Consider the following 20,967-nt stretch of genomic DNA (forward strand, 5'->3'; position numbering starts at 1 on the left):
ATTGAATGAAGTGATTGTTTAAGAATTTGAGCGTGACACCGATGCATATGCCTCACCTACTTCCTCTTCCTCCTTTGACGTCGACATAGATGTAGAGCAACGTTGGAGGAGGAAGAGGAGGTAGAACGGTACAACACCGACGTAGATCCAAATCACCTCCTTCCTCTTCCTCCTTCGATGCCGATGGAGAAGCCTCGTTACTCTGCCTCCTCTTTCTTCTCATCGTCGATGTTCAAATCGATAGTGGTAAGATCGACCATCATCACAATAACCATCAACGGTATCAATGTTTGTTATCAGTAAAATTATCCTTTTATCGATCGTTTAAATATTAATTTTTATAATTTTAAAAATTTAAATATAAATTTTTAAAGCAGGTCACCGCCTGCTTTGTCCGATCAGGATAAAATTGGTTGGAACCTTCCTCATCGCTTCTCGCCTCGTGCGCTGCAAGGAGCGATCGCCTCCTTTGTCCGATCACCCGCCAACGCCCGGTCACCGCATCTCCCAGCACCAACCGCCGCCCCGGCCGTCTCCCGCGCCACCTGCCATCAATAGGTTTGATCTCTCCTCTCCCTCCATTCTTTCGCTCTTTCTCGTTCCTCTCGTCCGCAGCATGGAACCGCCCCAGTGTAGCCCTCCCCGCTCCTGCCTCCGTCTCCCCCTCCTCTCTTCTGTCGCGGACACGACTCCTTCCTCTTTGCTTCCCTCCTCTTCCCTCTCGGCAGTGGCGCCTTCCTCTCTCCTCCCTCCACTCTACCCTCGGCCACGACTTAGAACAGCTGTTGGTACACTCCCCGCTCCTCACGTTGCTTCCTTTCCCTCGTCGACCGCAGCCTGTTGCGATCGCCCGATCTACGGTGCAGATCAAAAGAGGCGTGTCGACTCGGTAACTGACCGAATTTACCGATTCGACTCGGTGATATATACACACCCAACCCCGTCCAACGTAAACGCATACCCTAGCCGCTGCCGCCTCGGGCGACATCTCTCGAACCGTCCGTCGCCACCCTGCAGCGTCGCGCATTCCGGTACGCCTGCTCCGCCCTTCTTCTTTCTCTGTTCCCCTCTCTCCACGATTGCCGCCCTTCCACTTATCTCTCTCTGACCAGGAACGCCCGGTCGAACGCTCTACTCTCTTCTTGTCTCATCTCTCCGCCGTCCCCTCCTCCTTTCCACACGTGTCTCCCCACTCGCTTCTCCCTCCTCCCTTTCTTCTCCGACCTATCCTCTCCTCTTAAGAGGCAAAAGGAATTGGTGCTGATGCTTAATTTTGTCTCTAGATAACTAATGTAGAGGCATATTTTTACAAATAGTTTTTCTTTCTCCAGTAGGTTGCAACTAAATCTGTTTTATGTTATCATTTGATGTGTATTGTTTTTGTAGAACTATTTTCCGAAAATAGTTTTGGTCAAAAACAGCTCGCCTAGGCGCTCGGGCGAGGCGAGGCCCTCTTATAAGGACCAGGCGGCGCGCTTCAATAAAGCGCCGCCTGGGCGCTCGCCCGAGCCCAGCGCCGGGCGCTTCGAGCGAGCGCCTCGCCTCGCCTCGCCCGAGCGCCTCATATAAGGACCAGGCGGCGCGCTTCAATAAAGCGCCGCCTGGGCGCTCGCCTTGAAGCTCGCCGCCTGGGCGCTCGCCCGAGCCCAGCGCCGGGCGCTTCGAGCGAGCGCCCGGTTGATATAAGGCAACCGGGTTCAGTTAAATCTGCGTTAGTTGGTTCAATCGAACCAACTACCGCTCGCAGTTACCTCAAAACCTGCTCGCGACCCTGACTTCCAAACCTACGGTGCGCTTTCTCCCTCTGCCTCCGCCGCCGACGATTTCTCCCTCTGCCTCCGAGTCTTACTCTGTCGCCGACCGAGTCTCCTCAGCTTCCGCTGCTGTCCGCTGCCGCGGCTGTTGTCCTCTGCTTCTCACCGCTGCTTCTCTGAGTTCTGACTTCTCACTGTCGGTTTCACTTTCACTGGGTGATATTTTTTTATCCCTTTTAACAGTTATACTCTTCCCTTCTAACTGTTGTTAACAGTAAATTATTTGTTAACAGTAGATTATTAGTTACTTTACAAAATAATCTTTATTTATTAGATTAATAATATCATATATTTTTATATTTTAATATTCTAGAGTATCTCGTTTCGTTTGTCTCGAGCGTTTTGGGATCTTGGTGCCTAACACTTTTTAAATCATTACCATGATATCATTAAATAAGTGAAACTTTATAAAGATGATAGTAAATTTAGTCAACATAGCCAAAGAAGGATGGTTTCTATGATGATTAAACATATATTAACGATATATTATGATGGACTCCAAGGCCAACCGAGCAATTATGAAGTACCAGAACATATCTTCGGGCAATTTAGCAATCAAAAGTAGCGATGCAGGACAGGTTTGTGACAATTTGAGGAAGTATTATCTTAATTTTTTAAGAATTGAGGAAGGGAAAGATAATGACTGAAAAAAAAGTAAGAAAAAACGATGACACACTCTGGCTCAGTAATGAACTTTCATGGTTGAACGTCTTGTAACTCTGCACGTTTCATACGTGAACAATGGAACCTGATTGCATCATTCTTTTACGTATCATACCCATAACAAAAAAGACTGAGTTAATTTACGAAAAAATACTAAATTTTTTAAAAGCTTTACTAGCTGGAATTAAAAAAATAATGGTGATTGAGGAAATTCAATCACATTTTTTTGTTTTCACTTTGAGGAGTATTGTTGATTTTGTTTGTTTGTTTGGTAATCTGTTTCGTATCTTTTTTTTCCCCCACTTTGAGGAGCATTGCGGTATAATTTTAAAGTTTTGTTTCTGTTGTATATTCTATTTTTCAGAAGGATGAAGGTGAATGGCATGTTTGACTACGATGATTCAGGTAATGGTGGAAGCTATCTTCTAACTGTTACTATCTTAGTATCCATCTATGTACTAGTTTGTCATCTAACACAATGTATGTGCATTTGTTAGAGAAAAGTAGCTTTGGGGAGGAAGAAAGCCTTTCTAGTTCACGGAAAAAAGCCAAAGAGCATGTGAAGCAATTGCAGAGACTTCAAGAAAAGGTGACATTTTTCTCTTGTGTCATCTTAGTACATGAGTTTGTGAAATATATTTATGCACTATTAGAATCTTCCCTTTCAATAGCATTTTAGGATGTTTTTGTCTTTTATAGGTACTGCCATGTTATTTCGTTTAAGTTGGTTGTTCTTGACGTGGTATGGTGTTTGATGCTTGGACCATAATATTTGATTGAAATGACTTGTCAATGTATTTGTCTAGGAGCTCTGCATATGCATGCTTGTCTCATATGTAAAGGAGTTAATAGTGTGTCTTTGTTATAAAAATATTGTAGTGATCACTAACTAAAATTTATTTAGAAATCTGTGAAATGTCTAGACCAAGGCATTAAGATAAGGGAAAAAATGATGGTTATCTACCTGATAAATGATGGAAGAATTTAAAGATAGGGAGAGACTTTGTCTTCTATGCATGGTTACTTTTGACTTGGAATAGCATATGATATGTATCTTAGGAGAAGAATCTAGATTTTTTGATGTAATTATGGTATGTAGGAATTACCATAAAGGATTATATGAGGTGAGTCAATTGAGTTTCTAGTAAGAACAGATTCATATACTTTTACCTATTTGGACTAATTGTGTTTGCCCTTACAAGACATTCATGATAAAATTTATGGTACAATTTATTTATTTGTGATATTTTATCAATTGACTAAAGTAGAATATTGATCATTATTGAAATCTATTGAACATTTTGTATGTTAAGTTGAAAAATATTGATAGAATTAGGGATGACTTGTATTACAAGAAAAAAACAATGAGAAGTTGCACTGAATATGAATTACAATTAAGACCAATTGAGTTTAGGAGACCTGAATTTATTGGGGTGGTTCTGTAGATAGATCTAACGAGGACTTTTGAGAAGTTGAACAAAGATTTGCTTAGAAAAACGAGAGAAGGTGATATCTTTAAATTACGAGGATTATCACCCTAAGCGAAAATAGATTATAGGATAGTTTTGCTTGAGGTTTTTGCCCTTTAAGTGTTTAAATCATAGGAGACGCCCATTGATTTCAATCTCGGTTATTAAAAGTATGCGCTGATTGTTATACTGTCACAAAGTATAAGTGAAGTGCTTCAAATATTTAGATCGTAGGAGAGGCCAATTTTAAAAAATTGACAAGAAGATCTAAGGAAATTTTTAGCTCATAGTTTATAGCAAATTTTTTCCTTTACTTGTATGATAGAGTTTCTGATAAAACTATCAGGTAGTGAACATTAATCAGGTTTGATGCAGTTGTTTATTCGAGAAAACAAGTTATGGAAATCAAACAGTCTTGAAACTTGTCTGCCACCAACATAGAAAGATCAAATTTATTGTTCACCAATATGGCATGCACATATATTCGTAGAAGTATGGCAAGATGCTTTTGAGTTATACAGGCATTATAAACAAAAAGGTTTAAATTAATTAGGACCAGGATTGATCATGTGAAATATAATCTAACAATATTAAGAGAGAAACCGAGGAACTACTTGAGACGGAGAAATGAGATGTTACTGCATGAATTGCCGGTATCATACCAATCCAATAGGCGAGTATGGTATAAGACCAACCCTTAAATCCTTGCATAATATAATTCCTCAGTTTTTTCTTTCAACATTAGAGAGCTTCATCTATATTGGTCTGGATGCATGATAAAGATCAAGTGCTATATACATGATTACTCGAGAGAAACCAAGGAATTCCTCAAGACGGAGAAATGAGATGTTACTGCATGAATTTCCGGTATCATACCGATCCAATAGGTCAGTGTGGTATCAGACCAACATTTAAATCCTTGCATAATATAATTCCACAGTTTTTTCTTTCAACATTAGAGAGCTTCATCTATATTGGTCTGGATGCATGATAAAGATCAGGAGCTATAGTATGTACAGGATGCTGAGATATTCACATTTTGCTTCAGCTCTGGAGCTTGTGGTGTAAAAAATTATCAACATAATTGTTCTTAGAAATGGTTATGACTGCGATGACCTTTGTTGGCAACCTTGTCTGTTGCTTCTCCGCTACAGAAGATTTTATTCTCTTGTAGCCTACTATGCACCTCTGTAATTGCTGGTCTCGTCTCCTACACTTCGACAAATATCAAAGTATTTTTTTCATATTCTCCAACAAAGTCAAAGAAGTAATGTTTAAGACGACTTCTGATAAAGAATTTTACTTTGGATTCATGTGACCAGCTTGATTGAACTTCATTTAAACATCAATTTGTTTTTGCAGGATCCAGAATTTTATGAGTATTTGAAAGAGCATGACAAAGAGCTGTTGGAGTTCAATGATGAAGATATTGACGTGAGTGTCAATCAGATTGATTTATGGTTTCATGTCTTGTTATGGCCAATTAGAAAGCTGACCTGTTTGCTCAATGTGCTTTCTAGGAAGAGTCGGGAACTGATTTGGAGGAGGATGTTAACTCTCATGTTACTGTACAAAAAGAGCATGAACCATCAGGGAAAGTAATCACTACTGCGATGGTTGATGGATGGTGCATCGCAATTAAAGAAAATAAAAACCTTGGTGCACTTAGATCTCTGCTGCGAGCTTTTCGGATGGCATGCCATTATGGTGATGATAGAGAAGATGGTTCAGCTCCAAAGTTTAGTATCATTTCGAGCAGTGTATTTAATAAGATAATGGTGTTTGTTCTAAATGAAATGGATGCGATTCTCCGTGGTTTGTTAAATGCCCCTAGCTCAGGTGGGAAGAAGGAGACTGTTATAGATCTCATGACATCTAAATTGTGGAAGAAGTATGGTAGCTTAATGAAGTTATATCTTGGTAATGGACTCCATATATTAACACAAATGACAGATGAACAAATGATATCATTTACTTTGAAGCGTGTCAAGGCATCAGCTGTTTTTTTAGCTGCTTTTCCTACTCTTTTGAGGAAGTATATCAAGGTACCTCAAAATTGATGTTCTTTTGCAGTGCATTTTTCTTATTTCAGTGTCTAGAGATTTAGGACTTTCTCCTCTTTTTAGATGTGATTTTCAACTGTTAAGCTGTTCCAGGTTGCTATTCACTCTTGGGGCACTGGCAGGGGTGCTTTACCTGTGGTTTCATTTCTGTTCCTGAGAGACTTGTGCATTCGACTTGGTTCCGATTGTCTTGATGCATGCCTTAAGGGTGTATACAAGGCTTATGTTTTAAACTGCAAACTGTCCAAGTCCATAAGTAGATCAAAGTTGCAACACATTCAATTCCTTGGGAATTGTGTAACTGAACTGTATGGTGTGGAACCGCCAGCTGCATATCAGCACGCATTTGTTTTCATTCGTCAGTTGGCAGTAATATTACGAAGTTCCCTTACTGAAAAGGGAACAAAGGTAAGGCAGTGCTGAAAATCTTAATTTTTTGAGTAAGCATCTGTATGCAGATAATCATCATACTTTGTCCTTTGTTTACTTTTTTTAATTTTATGCTTCTCATATTTCATCTTGAAGGCAGTAAAAGACAAAAATAAAGGGAAAAAACAGCAAGAAAGCAACAAAAACACAAAGCAACAAGTTCAGGTGAGTCCTGTAGTGATCTCTTTATGGTCCATCTCTTTGTACTTGTAAAACTGGCTTGTTTAAGATTAAGGTTTAGCTGCGTTAATTTTACTTGGAAGAAGTAAATCCAGAGCAATTTGTCGGTGCACACAGATTTTATGTGCGGTGTAGCTTCATATTGCTAGAGAAAAAAAAAGAAGAAGAAAAGATATGTTCTTCATTCTAGCGAAACTATGAATTCTGCTGTTTCATTTTTTTTCTTATTTCAACAGCATGGTATATTTGATGAATGTTAACTTTTTTTTTTCTAGTTTCCATGCCTTATTAAATGCACTTAAATCAGAATTACATTGTTCTCGAAATATTTTTACCGCAACATTAGGAAAAAATATCTCATGGGAGGTTTTGCAATAGTAGGATTATGTAAATACTATTTACTAACATGCTTATTCAGTGCATTTATCAGTATAAGGTTCTTTAATAGACAGTGGAAATGAAGATGTAGGTTTTTTTTATGTTGCAATCCTAGTGGGTAAATCCTTTAGAAAATGGATCTATTTAGTTGCCTTGTTTTTGTAGCATTTATATTTTCAAAGAAGCCTCATTGTTTCATACTGTTGACATTATGGTTCATGTCCTTTTGCAGAAAGCGTATCAAAAGGTCTATGATTGGCAGTTCATATTCTGCCTTGAAGTTTGGACTGGTGTTATATGTGCCTACAACTCGGAAGCCGATTTTCGACCTTTGGCTTATCCACTTACTCAAATAATAAGTGGGGTAGCATCATTGGTACCAACTGTTCGATATGTACCACTTAGGCTTCGATGCATAAGAATGCTCAACCGCATTGCAGCAGCCACTGGTACCTTTATTCCTGTGTCTTCCCTTCTGCTTGATATGTTGAAAATGAAAGAACTGAATGGTCCTCCAACTGGGGGTGTTGGTAAAGCAGTCAATTTGCTTAACATGAAGCAGGTGAAGTTTGTTTTGATAATTTTATAATACAGACTGACAGCACTGGAAGAATTTTCACCTTAAAATGTTATTGCAGGTGGATAAGACGACAATGAAGACACGTGCATTTCAAGAGGCTTGCATATATTGTTTGGTTGAAGAACTAGCTGAACATCTGGCTCAATGGAGCTATTCACCCGCCTTTTTTGAGCTGTCATTTATCCCTCTTGTTTGGTTGCGGAGCTTCTGCAAATCCACCAAAGCGGATAGACTTCGGCGGGAAATAAAGGAGCTAATCCGTCAGGTATTGTGTGGTAAATAGCTATGCACACCAATGACAAGTACCAAAAAAAGGAGAAAATAATTTGTATTTTCATTGAATGTCATGCCTTTGTCTCAGGTGGAGGCAAATTGTGAATTTACAAACTTAAGGCGCTCAAAAATTGAATTCTCACCTAGCGATCCCGCCATAGCATCATTTCTTAAGGTATCTGTTCAACAACATTTTTTTTATAACTTCTTTATCCGGGCTAATCAAATTTTGTTTTACAATAGGCTGAAAAGGAATGTGGAGATAGTCCTCTTTCAAAGTTTGCTGCTAATTTACGTTTCAGATCTCAACAGAGGAATGACTCTCTGGTGGAATCTAGGTTGGTATTATTAGGGATGCAAAACCATCACTGACTTATTTTACTGTTTTTAAGATAAGAAAAATGGACTAGAGTGTTTTGGCCAGATTCAATACATGGTCAATTGAATATTCATGATCATCTCTTTATATTTAAAGAGAAGAGAGAACCATTTGTTATCTTGATGCTGTGTCTGTAGTACATCTCAAAACGAAACCTCTTTTTTTCTAATTCCAGCAAAATTAGTCTGATCATCAGTAGTTGAGTATAGATTTAAAGAAACTTTAAGGGGGGAAAGAGAAATAATGTAGAACTAAATAGTAGGGATGGCAATGGGGTGTGTTGGTGTAGGTTTTACCATCCCCATCACTATCCCAAGTTAGATTTAGTACACTCTGTTCCTACGATATTGCTCGGACATCTCTGTTTTAATAGGCCAAAGGATTGGATGATGGCTGCATAGCTTCAAATCCACCGAACAGCATTGATGATGGTGAGAGTTATTAAGCAACAGGAGAGCTTGTTGACACTGCTGCTGCAATTGTTTTCAGATATGAGGGAGAATTGCAGAGGAGATGCTTACTAGGAATATAATTGTGTAGCAAAGGAAGGAGAGAGGGGATGGTAGGGAGGAAATAGATTGAGAGGAAAGGAGGGAGACGAGTGAAAGCAAGTGGAAGGACAGGGAAAGGTGCAAAGATAATATGGAATTGGGGACGTGAGATAGGAATTTAGACTAGGTGATTTAGGGATACGTGAAACATTTAAGGGATTAAGTTTGGGTAACTCTGTTTGAGGTTTTCTATCCCCATGGATTCAGATTTTATTTTAACTCTACTACTTATTGGCTATAGAATAAATAATAGTGGACCACTGAATCTTGGAGCCAGTGAAAATCATGACTTAAGATCTTATGAATCAAGGGGAACAGAAAGAATTTAAAGAAACCACAATGTTTGTTGTTTAATGATTAAACAAAGAAGTGTTCATGTTTCACAAGCATGATGGTTGCTATGCAGTTGACTTTGATAGATCAATTCGTTTATTGCTTAGGTAATAGTACAGGCAACTAGATTGCAGATAAGTATTGATTGAATCATTTACCACTCAATATCTCTCACAAGTGAATGTATATAATGCCAAGTTTAAATGTATATAGGTTTGTTTATATACAACCAATCTCATTAGAGATTTGAATACAAATTTGGAATTAAATGGGATGTGATAAATAGCATCATTATTCAAGGCTTTGAATAATGAGGCACACATTGTCTGTATCAAGTGAAACAGTGGCAGATTTTCTTTTCCATTTAAAATTTTGAACACGATGGTTTTGAGCTCTAGTTCAAGTATTGTATTTTGCAATATGGTACATGTTAAAATTTTGAGTGTCATGCCTAACAAAATTTCTAAGCTCTTTTAACGTTTTAGGAAGATAACTTGTTCCTGTCCATTGGCTTTCATGAGTGCTCCTTTATTTCCAATGAAATTCTTAATTTGCTTATGATTAATACATGTGCTTTTCTATTGTCAGTGTTCTTGTTGGAGCAGAATCTTCTTTGTTTGGCAGCAAGATACCTGAACTTGATTATGAAGATGATGGTGGAGATGTGGAAGAAGGTGCTGCTGTGTTTAGCTCATCTTGGTTGCCTGAAAAGAAAAGGTGTGGTCCTATTTATGATTAGATGCCCATCTTCACTTGTTGTCATTTATCTTCCACATTTTGATGATGTATAATGTTGCACAGTAAGGAAAAGAAGAAGAGCTCGAAGAAGCGACCCAGAGATGACAAGCACGATGTTGGTGGAGATGAGGATGTGATTGAGGATCTGGTCCTTAGTTCGGACGATGAAGGTGATGATGTTGATAATGCCAGTGCTCGTAGCAGTAGTCCCCCTCTCGAGGATGGATACCAGGAGGTGGGGCAGGATTCTGTGAAACAGAATCATAAAAAACGGTGGCTAGCTACCTCATTAGATCATGTCAAGGGGCAAGAAAAGTCAGCAGCTGCCACTGGTAAAAGAAGAAAACCTCGGAGAAAGAAAGCCAAGAAGAGTGTAGATCCTTGAACTATGGTTCCATACTGTGATAAACTTGTTATATTCCTGCTGTCGGAAGAAGAACACAAATGCTATTGGTTTTTGTGCCTGTGAATGAAAGTCTATTTAAAGGCTATTTGGCATAGAGAGAGGCAGGGAGGTGGGGAGGGAGAGTTTTCACTGTAGGGAGGGGAGCGAAAGCAATCATGGTTGATCGGGGATAAACAAAAATTTTGCTTGTGAGATGTATATCTTTGGTGATATCATCTCGATAGCTTTTTCTAGTTTCTAGTGTCTTGTTTATCCGCTTGGATTTCAGAATATGTAGTAAGGAGGTGGCAACTATATTTTACAAGGCAAATTACTTACAAAATTGATTAACTACATTCACTAGGTTGTGCTACTTCTGTAATGGGAAACAGAATCATTTTTGCTATATATTTTAATAAATTACACTTCCTGGTGATTGTGGTGTTTTAGAGATCCTTGATCAAAGTTGATGAGTCATTAATTTCAGCTTCTTAGTAATCATGTTCATAATTATTTTGAGGTTTTTATATGGATATCCTTTTCAAATTGGAAATGGTTTATTAGTCTGTCATAATATATGTTCTTTCAAAATGGTGCATCAGTCTAAGCAATTGAGTTGTTTATAATTAAATGACAATCAACAGATAGAGATTAACCATTAAGGGTATATGCACATTTATTTATAGGAAAGTTTTTAGGTTTAGTAAAGAATTACATATGCTAAACTTCAATTTAAAGGGACAAATGCAAAAATCATTGATTTTGGGGTGCTCTCTCTCTCTCTCTCTCTCTCTCTCTCTCTCTCTCTCTCTATATATATATATATATATATATATATATATATATATATATATATATAATTTTGTTAATTATTTTACCTTATTTTAGAAATTTCTCATAATATCATTTAATTTCCAAACCCAATCATTATGATTTGCGACAACTGAATCTTGAGAGAAGAAACCTTTGGTTGGCATGATGCCATGTGGTTGAGATTCTTAACACCATATAATCCAACAAAATCTCCTCATCAATCATATTCCACTCACTGTTCCATGTTTTGGAGCTTAGTCATCATTTTCTAAGATTTTAGATTCGAATCTCATCTCTCATAAAATAAATAAATAAAAATCTGAGAGAATAAAGGCATGTAAGATGGCCTTAGCTTCCCTCCGTAAGCACATTATCCATGAAACTTTGGAATATTTTGCAGCAAAATTGAGGTCCTCAGCTTCAAATTTCTTGGCAGATAAAGACCCCGACATGCAACCTAATGATGCTCTCTCGGAAGTTGCCAACATGCATTGGGTTGGCTCTCATTTGGTGCTCTCAGTCTTCCCTGTCATGGTCACTGACCATCTTGCCAACTCACATTGGAGAATTATTTGGTCCAGGGTGATTCTTTGACCTTGATTGATAACCAGGTGATTCAAGAACGATGTGAAGGAGCAGCCTCGTAGCTAAGCCCTTCTCTTACGATACCAATCGGATCATTTCAAGTACTCCAATAATAATTTGTGGTGAGTATCCAATTTGCAACCTGTAATTTAATGAATGATTCATATCTATCTTAGAGAGGATGCCGAGAGTTGATGATGACATATTTAGGTCATTCGATTTCCTTGTGTAAAACACGTCGTTCTTTTATAATCTCAAAATTATAATGATTAAGAATCATTAGATAAAGATATTCATAATTTGAACTATTGTATATATAAAAAAAATTAGTTTAATTTGGTTGAATTGAGATGGATATAATACAATCCAACCAAAAAATATAATTCACTTTGCTAACTAAACGATCAAGTGGAGTGGTTTGGATAGGAGGACATGTTCCAAGGACCACACAAGTAGTCTTCTTGCATCTCCCTCTTAGCTTTCTTCCAATGGTCCTATCTTGCCAATTAGACAAAAAGATACTATACATGAGAGGTGAAAGGTTTTGTCTTTAATAGTAGAACTTTAATCTTCATCTTACACATTTTTCTCATGACCATGATCGATGATGATGATGATATTTCATAAATCTGAACCGGCTTGAATCGTTCTTGTGATCAAGGAAGAATATATGTCTCTTAAGAAAAAAAAAAAAAGATCAAGGAGTGCTTAAAAAGCATTATATGCATAATTAATCAATCGGAAGAGGATCGTTTGGGATGACAAACTCCCTTAAAAAAGTTCTTATCATCAAAAGCAAAAAAAAAAATGTTAATAATATAGAACATTTAATGCATTTGGCTTAGGAAACAATAATATTAGTTGAGTTCGAAATAACAAATGTTAAGATTTAGGAAGCCTAAGAACACATTGTAGACTTTATATGATTCCTGTTCAAATACAACAAAAAGGTTGCACATAACAAAGAAGATAAAGATGCCATTTCACTTTATTATCCTCTCCTTTTGAATCTCCCCAATCTCCAGCACAATATCTAATTTGGATCATGGGAGAAAGTTGCGGAACATGTGTTCTAGTTGGGATATCTATTCGGAACCCATTCGGTTCAGTTTCCGAAAGAATAAAGGCACAAAGTTGTAAGAACAATTGTTAGGTATGTGTGTCGTAGTAGCAAACTCGGATGGCATTTGTTTCACTTTTGCATCCGAGTCGATACCCACATTAATGTTCAAAGTGATTAGAAAAATGAGATAATTACAAGAAAAATGAATCTAGAGATCCATCTTGCTGGGATAATTGATCTTTTAATTTATTAAGTTCGAAATATTAATTTAAAATACTTAAAATAATATTAATAGTATATCTATAAAATCATTATAGATCAATCTAAATCTTTTTTTCACTACAAATATGAGATTAAATTGAATGTTATAATCTTTCTAAAACTAAATCTAAGTGTTACAATCTTCACTACTTAAGAGATTGACCATATTATCGAGGTTCAATATATCTTAAAATTAGATCATAGTATTATTATGATATCATTTTATCGAATAAATCTAATATAACTTTTTATTTGAGTCTCTCATGATATCAACTATTATTATTTAATTAAATGAGACAACGAGCTTAGTAACTTTGTCGAGCCTTAACTATCTGTTCAAAAATTCTCAAACTAAAATTAATAGTTATATATTCATTAAATCTTTATAAATCGCTTGAATATGACTACATTCGGGACTTCCAATATCAACATTTAGTGATTGCTAACGTGTTTAGATTTATTTAATGACACAACATCCAACATGCATCTGACTTAGAGAGCCACTAAAGTGATGGGCACTATATAGACCACTTCCAATTTAATCCATTGTTTGAAATAGCACCACCAAATATATATATATATATATATATTATATGTGTGTGTGCGCTTGTGCGTGCGAAAGTTTAAGCCCCTTAATTATTATCCGTATTAGATAGAAATTATTACCATCTAGCTAGATTTATTATTTGAATAGCATCATTTTAGGGCCTAAGATTTTATTGGAGATCGTAAGAAAAGGAAAATAGTCTTAGTTTGCATATGGTATGATTGGATTAGTATATTACTTATATAACAATGCCAATGAGGAGCAGTACCCAATTTGTAATTGCAGATACTTATAACCATGCATTTCCCTAAGATTAAAATTAATTTACTTCTCAAGATAAATTTTATTTTGTTGAATTAGTCTTCTATTAATATCTAAGAAGTGCTGGCTATTTCAATCTCTGCAGTTGTCATGTTCAATCTAGTTGATTTGGTTTTGGTTGCCTGTTTAGAAGTGGTTTGATATGCTCAGATTACATACTCAGAATCTTGAATAGATTATCTGAATATAGAGAAAAAGTTATCAGAGATTGATTGAAGTTTTCATGTAGATGTTGACGTAGATATCGACATAAGATCTTGTTACAGTAAAAATGTGCCATATTGATGCCACTTACTCCATAACTTAGCTCTATTTGGACATCTCCATTTTATATGATTGATATGGTGGAGCCATCTGATTGGTGAGCCAACTCCATATGATTGATATTTCAATTGTGCATGAAGAATATCTCAGCTCTATGTGATCGATATGATGGAAGAGAGCTATAGAATCTTAAGTTTGATGCAATATAATAATAACTATAATGAATCATATATCCTCGTAACAATAACACAATAAGTAATATAACAATCATGCATACTATAAAAATGATGAATAGATGACATACTATATCTTAAGTCTGATTTATCCTACTTATCAACTGACTTAAGCTTCAGGAACATTATTGAGAGCGTCTTCCATATAGTTTTGCAGGATTCAAAAAACATTTGAAAGAGATTATTTTGAGATCGACTTAGAAAGAATCATTCGAATTAGTTTTCAATTTCAACAACTAGAAATTAAACTAATAGATATATATATATATATGCCAATTCATGGCATATAAATGGAGTTGGGTATGATATATTTTCTTGGACTATATATATATATATATATATATATATATATATATATATATATATAACCTATCACAATGATATTATGTTTACTCTGATATGATATTTTATAGTCATAAAATTAAGGAATTACTTGCTTAAGTCTTCAGCTAATAAGTAATTGGATCGATGGATCAATCAAATCCACTACATGTTTACTTAAAATTCTAAAATATATAAAAATATTAGAAAAGATCAAACTTAAAATACTAAAAATGATAAAAAAAAAAAAAAAAAAAAAAGAAGAATGTGGCATGTTATGTAACTGTAAAAAAAAAGAAAAAAAAGACAATAGGACAAAAGAGACAAAAAGTGTGGCCAAATAGTAGGTGGAGAGGGAGGATTGTTCGAGAGAGAAGGTTAGAGCTCTAAATATAATTTATTTTTGCTTAACATTATAGATACTAAAATAATCTTGAATCAAATTTTTTATTTTTTATAATAATAATAACAATAATAAAAATCATAAATCTCAATTATTTGAGATTAACTATATATAAAAATGTATATATTTAGTTAAGTTCAAAATACTTAAATATTTATTTATAATTTTTATTAAATCTTTATATATATTTTTTAGTGCATACTCAAAATATCTTAAATAATCTTCTCTTATCTTATCTTCTATCGAGATGATATATAGTTGTTCATATATTAAAATATTTTTTTATTGCTCATTAATCTTTAAAGATAATTTATTTTTGCTTAACATTATAGATACTAAAATAAATCGAATCAACTTTTTTCTTTATTTTCTTAGATAAGTAAAAAAGAGAACTTCTCTGAAAAATTTAAAGCTATGTTAGCTTTCTCATTCTATCATCCATTACCATAATTATTTTTACTAATCCCAACATAATAATTGTCAAATTATAAAATAAAAAATTATAAAGTATTCGTCACCATCATCTATTTATATATTTTTAAATAAATTAATTAATAATTATATATTTGTTTGTGGTTAAGAATATATATAGATAATTGACCAAAAGAAACGGAGTGCCCATTTTCCTCCACGATCTCACCACCAGCCGCCTATATAAACCCTTTTGCCACCCCTCTCCACCTCGCTCTTAGATCTTTTCCTTTTTGTGTTTGTAGGAGAGAGAGAGAGAGAGCTTTGATCGCTTCGTTTGCAGCAGCCATGTCTCTGCTCACAGATCTCGTCAACCTTAACCTTAGCAACACCACTGACAACATCATTGCCGAGTACATATGGTACGTTTGCTTCCCTCTTTCCTCTGTTATTTTGCTTGTCGTTTCTAGTGCAAAGGCGGCTCCTTTACTGAATATTGAGATCGCAAAGACGCTGTTCCTTCTCCCTTTCTTTTTGTTGGAACTTCTCTGTGTGTCGTAAACTCTTTTCCCTTTCACGGATCTATTCTCCTTTTTTGGCACGCTTTTTAATGCTAGTTTCTACTGGTCTCAGTAAAGATTTCAGTGGTAGACTTGGATCTTTGGCCTTGAGGACCGTTCTCTGATCTATGAAATGCGAAAAGGCTGTTCCTTTCGTGCATTTAGGGATGGTTTGAGTTTTATAATTAGAGCGCAGTAGATTCTTTCTTACTCTTTCTACGTTTTGATGTTCTTTTGCTGAATCCTTCCCTCCTACCTGTTGTGGCTCGATTATTACTTCCATTGGACTTTTGGTTTTGATTATCTTTTAGGTGGTAATGGAGACGATGGATTCCAGGACTCTATCTATGCTTCCCTACATCTGATCACTATATACGTCCAATTCTAACATATGTTTCTGAAGAGAGCCTTCTGATCGTCCATATATGTTTAGTCCTTCATCATTTTGTTCTTCTGTTTTGTCCAAAATTTGATCTTAAAGAGGTGTTTATTATTTTAAACATATATTTTACACTATTTCTTTGTGTAAAAAATAGTGTTAATATATGTTTCATGGTTTCTGCTTACCATTCAAATTGCTAGATGACATTTAGTATATGTTTACTCTATGCAACAGGATAGGAGGAAGTGGTATGGATATGCGAAGCAAAGCCAGGGTATGTTGTTGTTATCTTAACTAGATGATTGGTAATATGTAGTTATGTTTTCTGTACTGCTTACCAAAATACTGAGTTTGTTCCTTTTGAGCAGACTCTCACTGGTCCTGTCACTGATCCCTCTAAGCTTCCCAAGTGGAATTATGATGGTTCCAGCACAGGTCAAGCTCCTGGTGAGGACAGCGAAGTGATCTTGTAGTAAGTCTTGCATCTCACCTTTTTCCATTTCTTACGGTTTTAGGTATTTTTTGGATTAATTCCGACTTGTTTGTGTTATAATTCCTTGTACAAATTGCCTCTGTTGTGTAGTCCTCAAGCCATCTTCAAGGATCCATTCAGGAGGGGCAACAACATTCTTGTAAGTAGATTCAAACACAGCTTTTGTAAGATATCAAAAACATTTATTGTCCAGGAGTATTTACAGGGGCTTAAAATTGTTTATGGTTGGCTCTGATTCGTATGTCCATTAATATTCTACACCATTTGTCTTTGATTAGATGCTTGTATTTATATAAATCTGTAGAGTGTAGTCTTTTGATCCCAGGAAGGTGTTCATTTCTTGAAAGGTTTGCATAGTATGTTTCCTTCAACTCCATTACGTACAAGAGAACTGGAACAGTTCTTTTGACTTGTAGGTCATGTGTGACTGCTATACCCCAGCCGGAGAGCCAATTCCCACCAACAAAAGGTTCAATGCTGCTAAGATATTTAGCCATCCTGCTGTTACTGCTGAAGTACCATGGTATATGTCTATATATATGATCACCTTATTATTTTGTTTATTCTCTCTCTCTTTCTCTCTCTCTCTAGAAAGAATCCTAACCTTGCTTCACATTCTACATGAATAATAGGTATGGAATTGAGCAGGAATACACCCTTCTGCAAAAGGATGTCAAGTGGCCTCTTGGTTGGCCAGTTGGTGGGTTCCCTGGTCCTCAGGTAATCAAATTATTCTCAGAAATACTTGATTAAATGATAGGATTATGTATCTTGATACTTAATTCTTATGATGAAAGTTACTACAATTCAATATCCAATACTACTAGAAGGTATAATCTCTATAGTTATCACTTATGTTCCTTTGAGATGAAGAGTTCCATTTGTTTTGATCTTAATTTCCTATTTTATGTCTCATAGTGTGCTCATTCAATCGTCGTGTTCTTCTTGTTTGTGGCAGGGACCCTACTACTGTGCTGCTGGGGCAGACAAAGCTTTTGGCCGAGACATAGTTGATGCTCATTACAAAGCTTGTCTCTATGCTGGTGTCAACATCAGTGGCATCAATGGGGAAGTCATGCCGGGCCAGGTAATCTTTGTTTCCTTGCAGTGAAAAGGTCTCATTTCTCTCTCCCCTCCTTGATAGTGTTTGTAAGCAGCTGCTCTTTCTATGATGTGCAGTGGGAGTTTCAAGTTGGTCCTGCTGTTGGCATCTCTGCTGGAGATGAACTGTGGATTGCTCGTTACATTCTTGAGGTGATTAATGTTGAGATTATGAGAACATAACTCACTATGTATCCATTGGCTAATTCAAGCTTTCTGTTTTCTCCATCCAGAGGATCACTGAAATTGCAGGTGTTGTTCTTTCTTTTGACCCAAAGCCAATCCAGGTTAGATTTGTGTTCTCATTTTCTTCCTTCCTAAAGCATATGATGACAGAATGGGAATCACCATTTGAAATCATTTATCTGTGTGACTGCTAGGGAGATTGGAATGGAGCTGGTGCTCACACAAACTACAGGTAACACAAATTGCCTCATCATTGAATCCTGCTTACATGATTTGCCATTGAAAAGAATGACAGCCGTCAAAGTCTCACTCTAACTTCTGCTTCCAGTACCCAGTCCATGAGGAGTGATGGAGGATACGAAGTCATCAAGAAGGCCATCGAAAAGCTTGGCAAGAGGCACAAAGAGCATATTGCTGCATATGGAGAAGGCAATGAGCGCCGACTCACTGGGCGACATGAGACTGCTGATATCAACACCTTCCTTTGGGTATGTGATTCATTCCCTGATCGAAATCATACTATTCTACTGTCGTCTCAGATCTGTTCTCATTAAGCTGCAAAATTTTGGTCGGTAGGGTGTTGCTAATCGTGGAGCTTCCATTCGAGTAGGCCGTGAGACGGAGAGAAATGGGAAAGGTTGAACTCCTTACAACTCTTCTTGTGTCTCATTCAATTTGCTTAATTGCAGTCTTTTATCCTTAGTTATGATGGATGTGTTATACATCTCTTCAGGTTATTTCGAGGATCGAAGGCCCGCATCGAACATGGATCCATATATTGTCACTTCCATGATTGCTGAGACCACCATCCTCTGGGAACCATGAGCAGTGGAGCAGCCATGGATCCTTATATTTCAGGGAACTCTGTGTTCTAATGAATTGTGTTTCATTGGGAAGTCTCATTTCTTTTCCTGTTAAGTAGGGAAGAATAAACATACTAAGATCATTGTGTAATGTGCTGTGAAAGTCTGAAATGGCTTTTCTATCAGCTTTGCCTTTGCAATGGATTTCAGAAGATAGGATATGAACTTCTATGTTTGTGATCATAATTTGTAAAAGGTTATCAGAAGAAGTATTTAGGGAAGTAGTGTTTCAACATCTAGCAGTTGGATTGGATAATCATGATTTGACCATGAACTGATTGCTGGTGGCTTTTCCCAGATCTGTAAAAAGTTAGATCTCTCAGTTCCTAATTTCCAGGACTCTCTTGCCCACTGCAATTTCCAATTAAATCATTAGGTTGTTCTTCATGTGAGAGGCCAAAGCAATAAGAGTGGGATTTGACAAAGAATGGAAAGGTTAAATATGCTGAACAAAATTCTCTTTGATATGAGAAATTTGCTATTTCTTTTCTTTCTTTTTGGCCTTAGTGTATGATGACAGCATCTCCATTTGCTTTGCAAATTTCAAGGAATCTAATGCTTTATTTGTAAGGGCCAGTAAGTCTTCAGAATTCTGCTTGTGATCTGATATGCTCTGTTTGTTCTTCACCATCCCATAGAAAAGATACTATTCTGAAAGGCTATTGCATCACCAGGATATGATTCCTTTGTCAAGTCTTTTGACATCAGATAATGAAGGATTGTGAAAATTAGCATGCTTGAAATTTAGTTGCTTGAAAATGAATCTGATAAGAATTTTTTTTATTATTGCTAAATCCTAACTTCTATAACAAAATTCAATCCACCATTGCAACTCCAGATAACTTTCAGACATTGCTCTGCTCAAACTTTCTAACGCCACCTTGTAGTTTTGCTTGAGCATTCACCATCCTACACTGTGGTTCTCATTATGTCTGCTGATCTCCCTGCCTCAAGTTTCATGATGATCCAATGCAAAGTTTCGATCACCAGATCATCATACGACTGCTTCTGCTCTGCCATTTCGCGGAACAGCCGAGCTTCTCTCTCAATCAGTCCTTTCTCGTTCTGTAGCTTTGCAATCTTGGCCATGGCCTCTTCGGCAGCCGATGAAGCTGCTACCCTCTCCTTCTCTGGTTCAGAAACCGCCGCGGTCCGATGCTTCCTTTCCTCTGCAATCTTCTCCTTTAACTTCACTGTACCATCTCCCTGGAGTCCATCATTCTCCCCTTCTTCATCAGATAAATCTTTGAAACCATTTCTGATCGTCCAATTTCTACTCCCCAGCTCAAGCAAGCATACCTTATTTCTCTTTGATCTTTCAGGTTGAGAGGGCTTCCGAGTTCCAATTTTGGTGCCGCAAGCAGCACAAACACCACCATTAGTACACAGTTCCTTCTTCCAGTTCATGAGTACCTTTGGGATCAGCCTGAGAAATATATCGAGCTCCTGGAAGCGAAACCCAAGGCACCATACTCTCAATCCTAAGAACAAGAGGCTTGGCAACACAAACATGTTGCATGCAATGGAAAGAGAAGGGAAACCAAGAGAACCACAGAAAAAAGCCAACAAGCCAGGAACTGATGCCATGAAGAGGAGTTGACAGCTCTTCCTCCTCCTCAGATTACTGGCTCAGACTTCTCTCCAATCCAAACCCATTTATCCTTCTACTGGCTTCCCTCCTCACTTCACTTCAATCCAACAAGATTAGTTTCTGGATAATGTAAAGAAATCAAGGGCAGGAAAAGTTGCTTCTTGTTCTTGGTGTGTGCATGGCACTGAGAGAGAATTTGTATGTAAATATGTAAGAAAATGGAAAGTGAAACCTCTTTGGGGAATTCAAAGTCTACAAAGTATTGGGAGTGGCAACCTTCAAAATGTGGAAGGAAAGCTATACATGACAAGATACTAATTGATTTTAGAGTAGA

General features: G+C 36.8%; 3 protein-coding genes across 5 annotated transcripts; 2 read left to right on the top strand and 1 right to left on the bottom strand.

Annotated features, from left to right (window-relative positions):
* The first annotated feature begins 395 nt into the window (after positions 1-395).
* LOC103977578 (nucleolar complex protein 2 homolog) lies at positions 396-10,671 on the top strand. Of its 3 annotated transcripts, none has more exons than XM_009393135.3 (13): positions 396-558; positions 2,842-2,882; positions 2,975-3,066; positions 5,309-5,380; positions 5,467-5,991; positions 6,103-6,417; positions 6,535-6,603; positions 7,229-7,558; positions 7,635-7,841; positions 7,938-8,024; positions 8,093-8,187; positions 9,701-9,829; positions 9,914-10,671. In XM_009393135.3, exons 2-13 carry the CDS (start codon positions 2,846-2,848, stop codon positions 10,233-10,235), a joined length of 2,280 nt encoding a protein of 759 aa, XP_009391410.2. In that variant the 5' UTR covers positions 396-558; positions 2,842-2,845; the 3' UTR covers positions 10,236-10,671. The 3 variants fall into 3 exon arrangements, with proteins under 3 accessions (XP_009391410.2, XP_009391409.2, XP_009391411.2); XM_009393134.3 differs by lacking the exon at positions 396-558 and adding an exon at positions 950-1,031; XM_009393136.3 differs by lacking the exon at positions 396-558 and adding an exon at positions 1,812-1,970.
* Positions 10,672-15,719: 5,048 nt separating this feature from the next.
* On the top strand, positions 15,720-19,277 carry LOC103977579 (glutamine synthetase nodule isozyme). Its single transcript, XM_009393138.3, has 13 exons — positions 15,720-15,879; positions 16,634-16,673; positions 16,768-16,871; positions 16,983-17,031; positions 17,309-17,415; positions 17,525-17,612; positions 17,851-17,979; positions 18,072-18,146; positions 18,227-18,280; positions 18,374-18,411; positions 18,508-18,667; positions 18,756-18,816; positions 18,913-19,277. Exons 1-13 carry the CDS (start codon positions 15,806-15,808, stop codon positions 19,002-19,004), a joined length of 1,071 nt encoding a protein of 356 aa, XP_009391413.1. The 5' UTR covers positions 15,720-15,805; the 3' UTR covers positions 19,005-19,277.
* Positions 19,278-19,814: 537 nt separating this feature from the next.
* LOC135607068 (protein FLOURY 1-like) lies at positions 19,815-20,759 on the bottom strand. The gene has a single exon (XM_065098562.1). It carries the CDS (start codon positions 20,627-20,629, stop codon positions 19,952-19,954), a length of 678 nt encoding a protein of 225 aa, XP_064954634.1. The 5' UTR covers positions 20,630-20,759; the 3' UTR covers positions 19,815-19,951.
* Between the last annotated feature and the right edge of the window lie 208 nt (positions 20,760-20,967).

The sequence above is a fragment of the Musa acuminata genome, chromosome BXJ2-3, assembly GCF_036884655.1.
Source record: "Musa acuminata AAA Group cultivar baxijiao chromosome BXJ2-3, Cavendish_Baxijiao_AAA, whole genome shotgun sequence".
In the NCBI taxonomy this organism is placed as follows: Eukaryota; Viridiplantae; Streptophyta; class Magnoliopsida; order Zingiberales; family Musaceae; genus Musa; species Musa acuminata.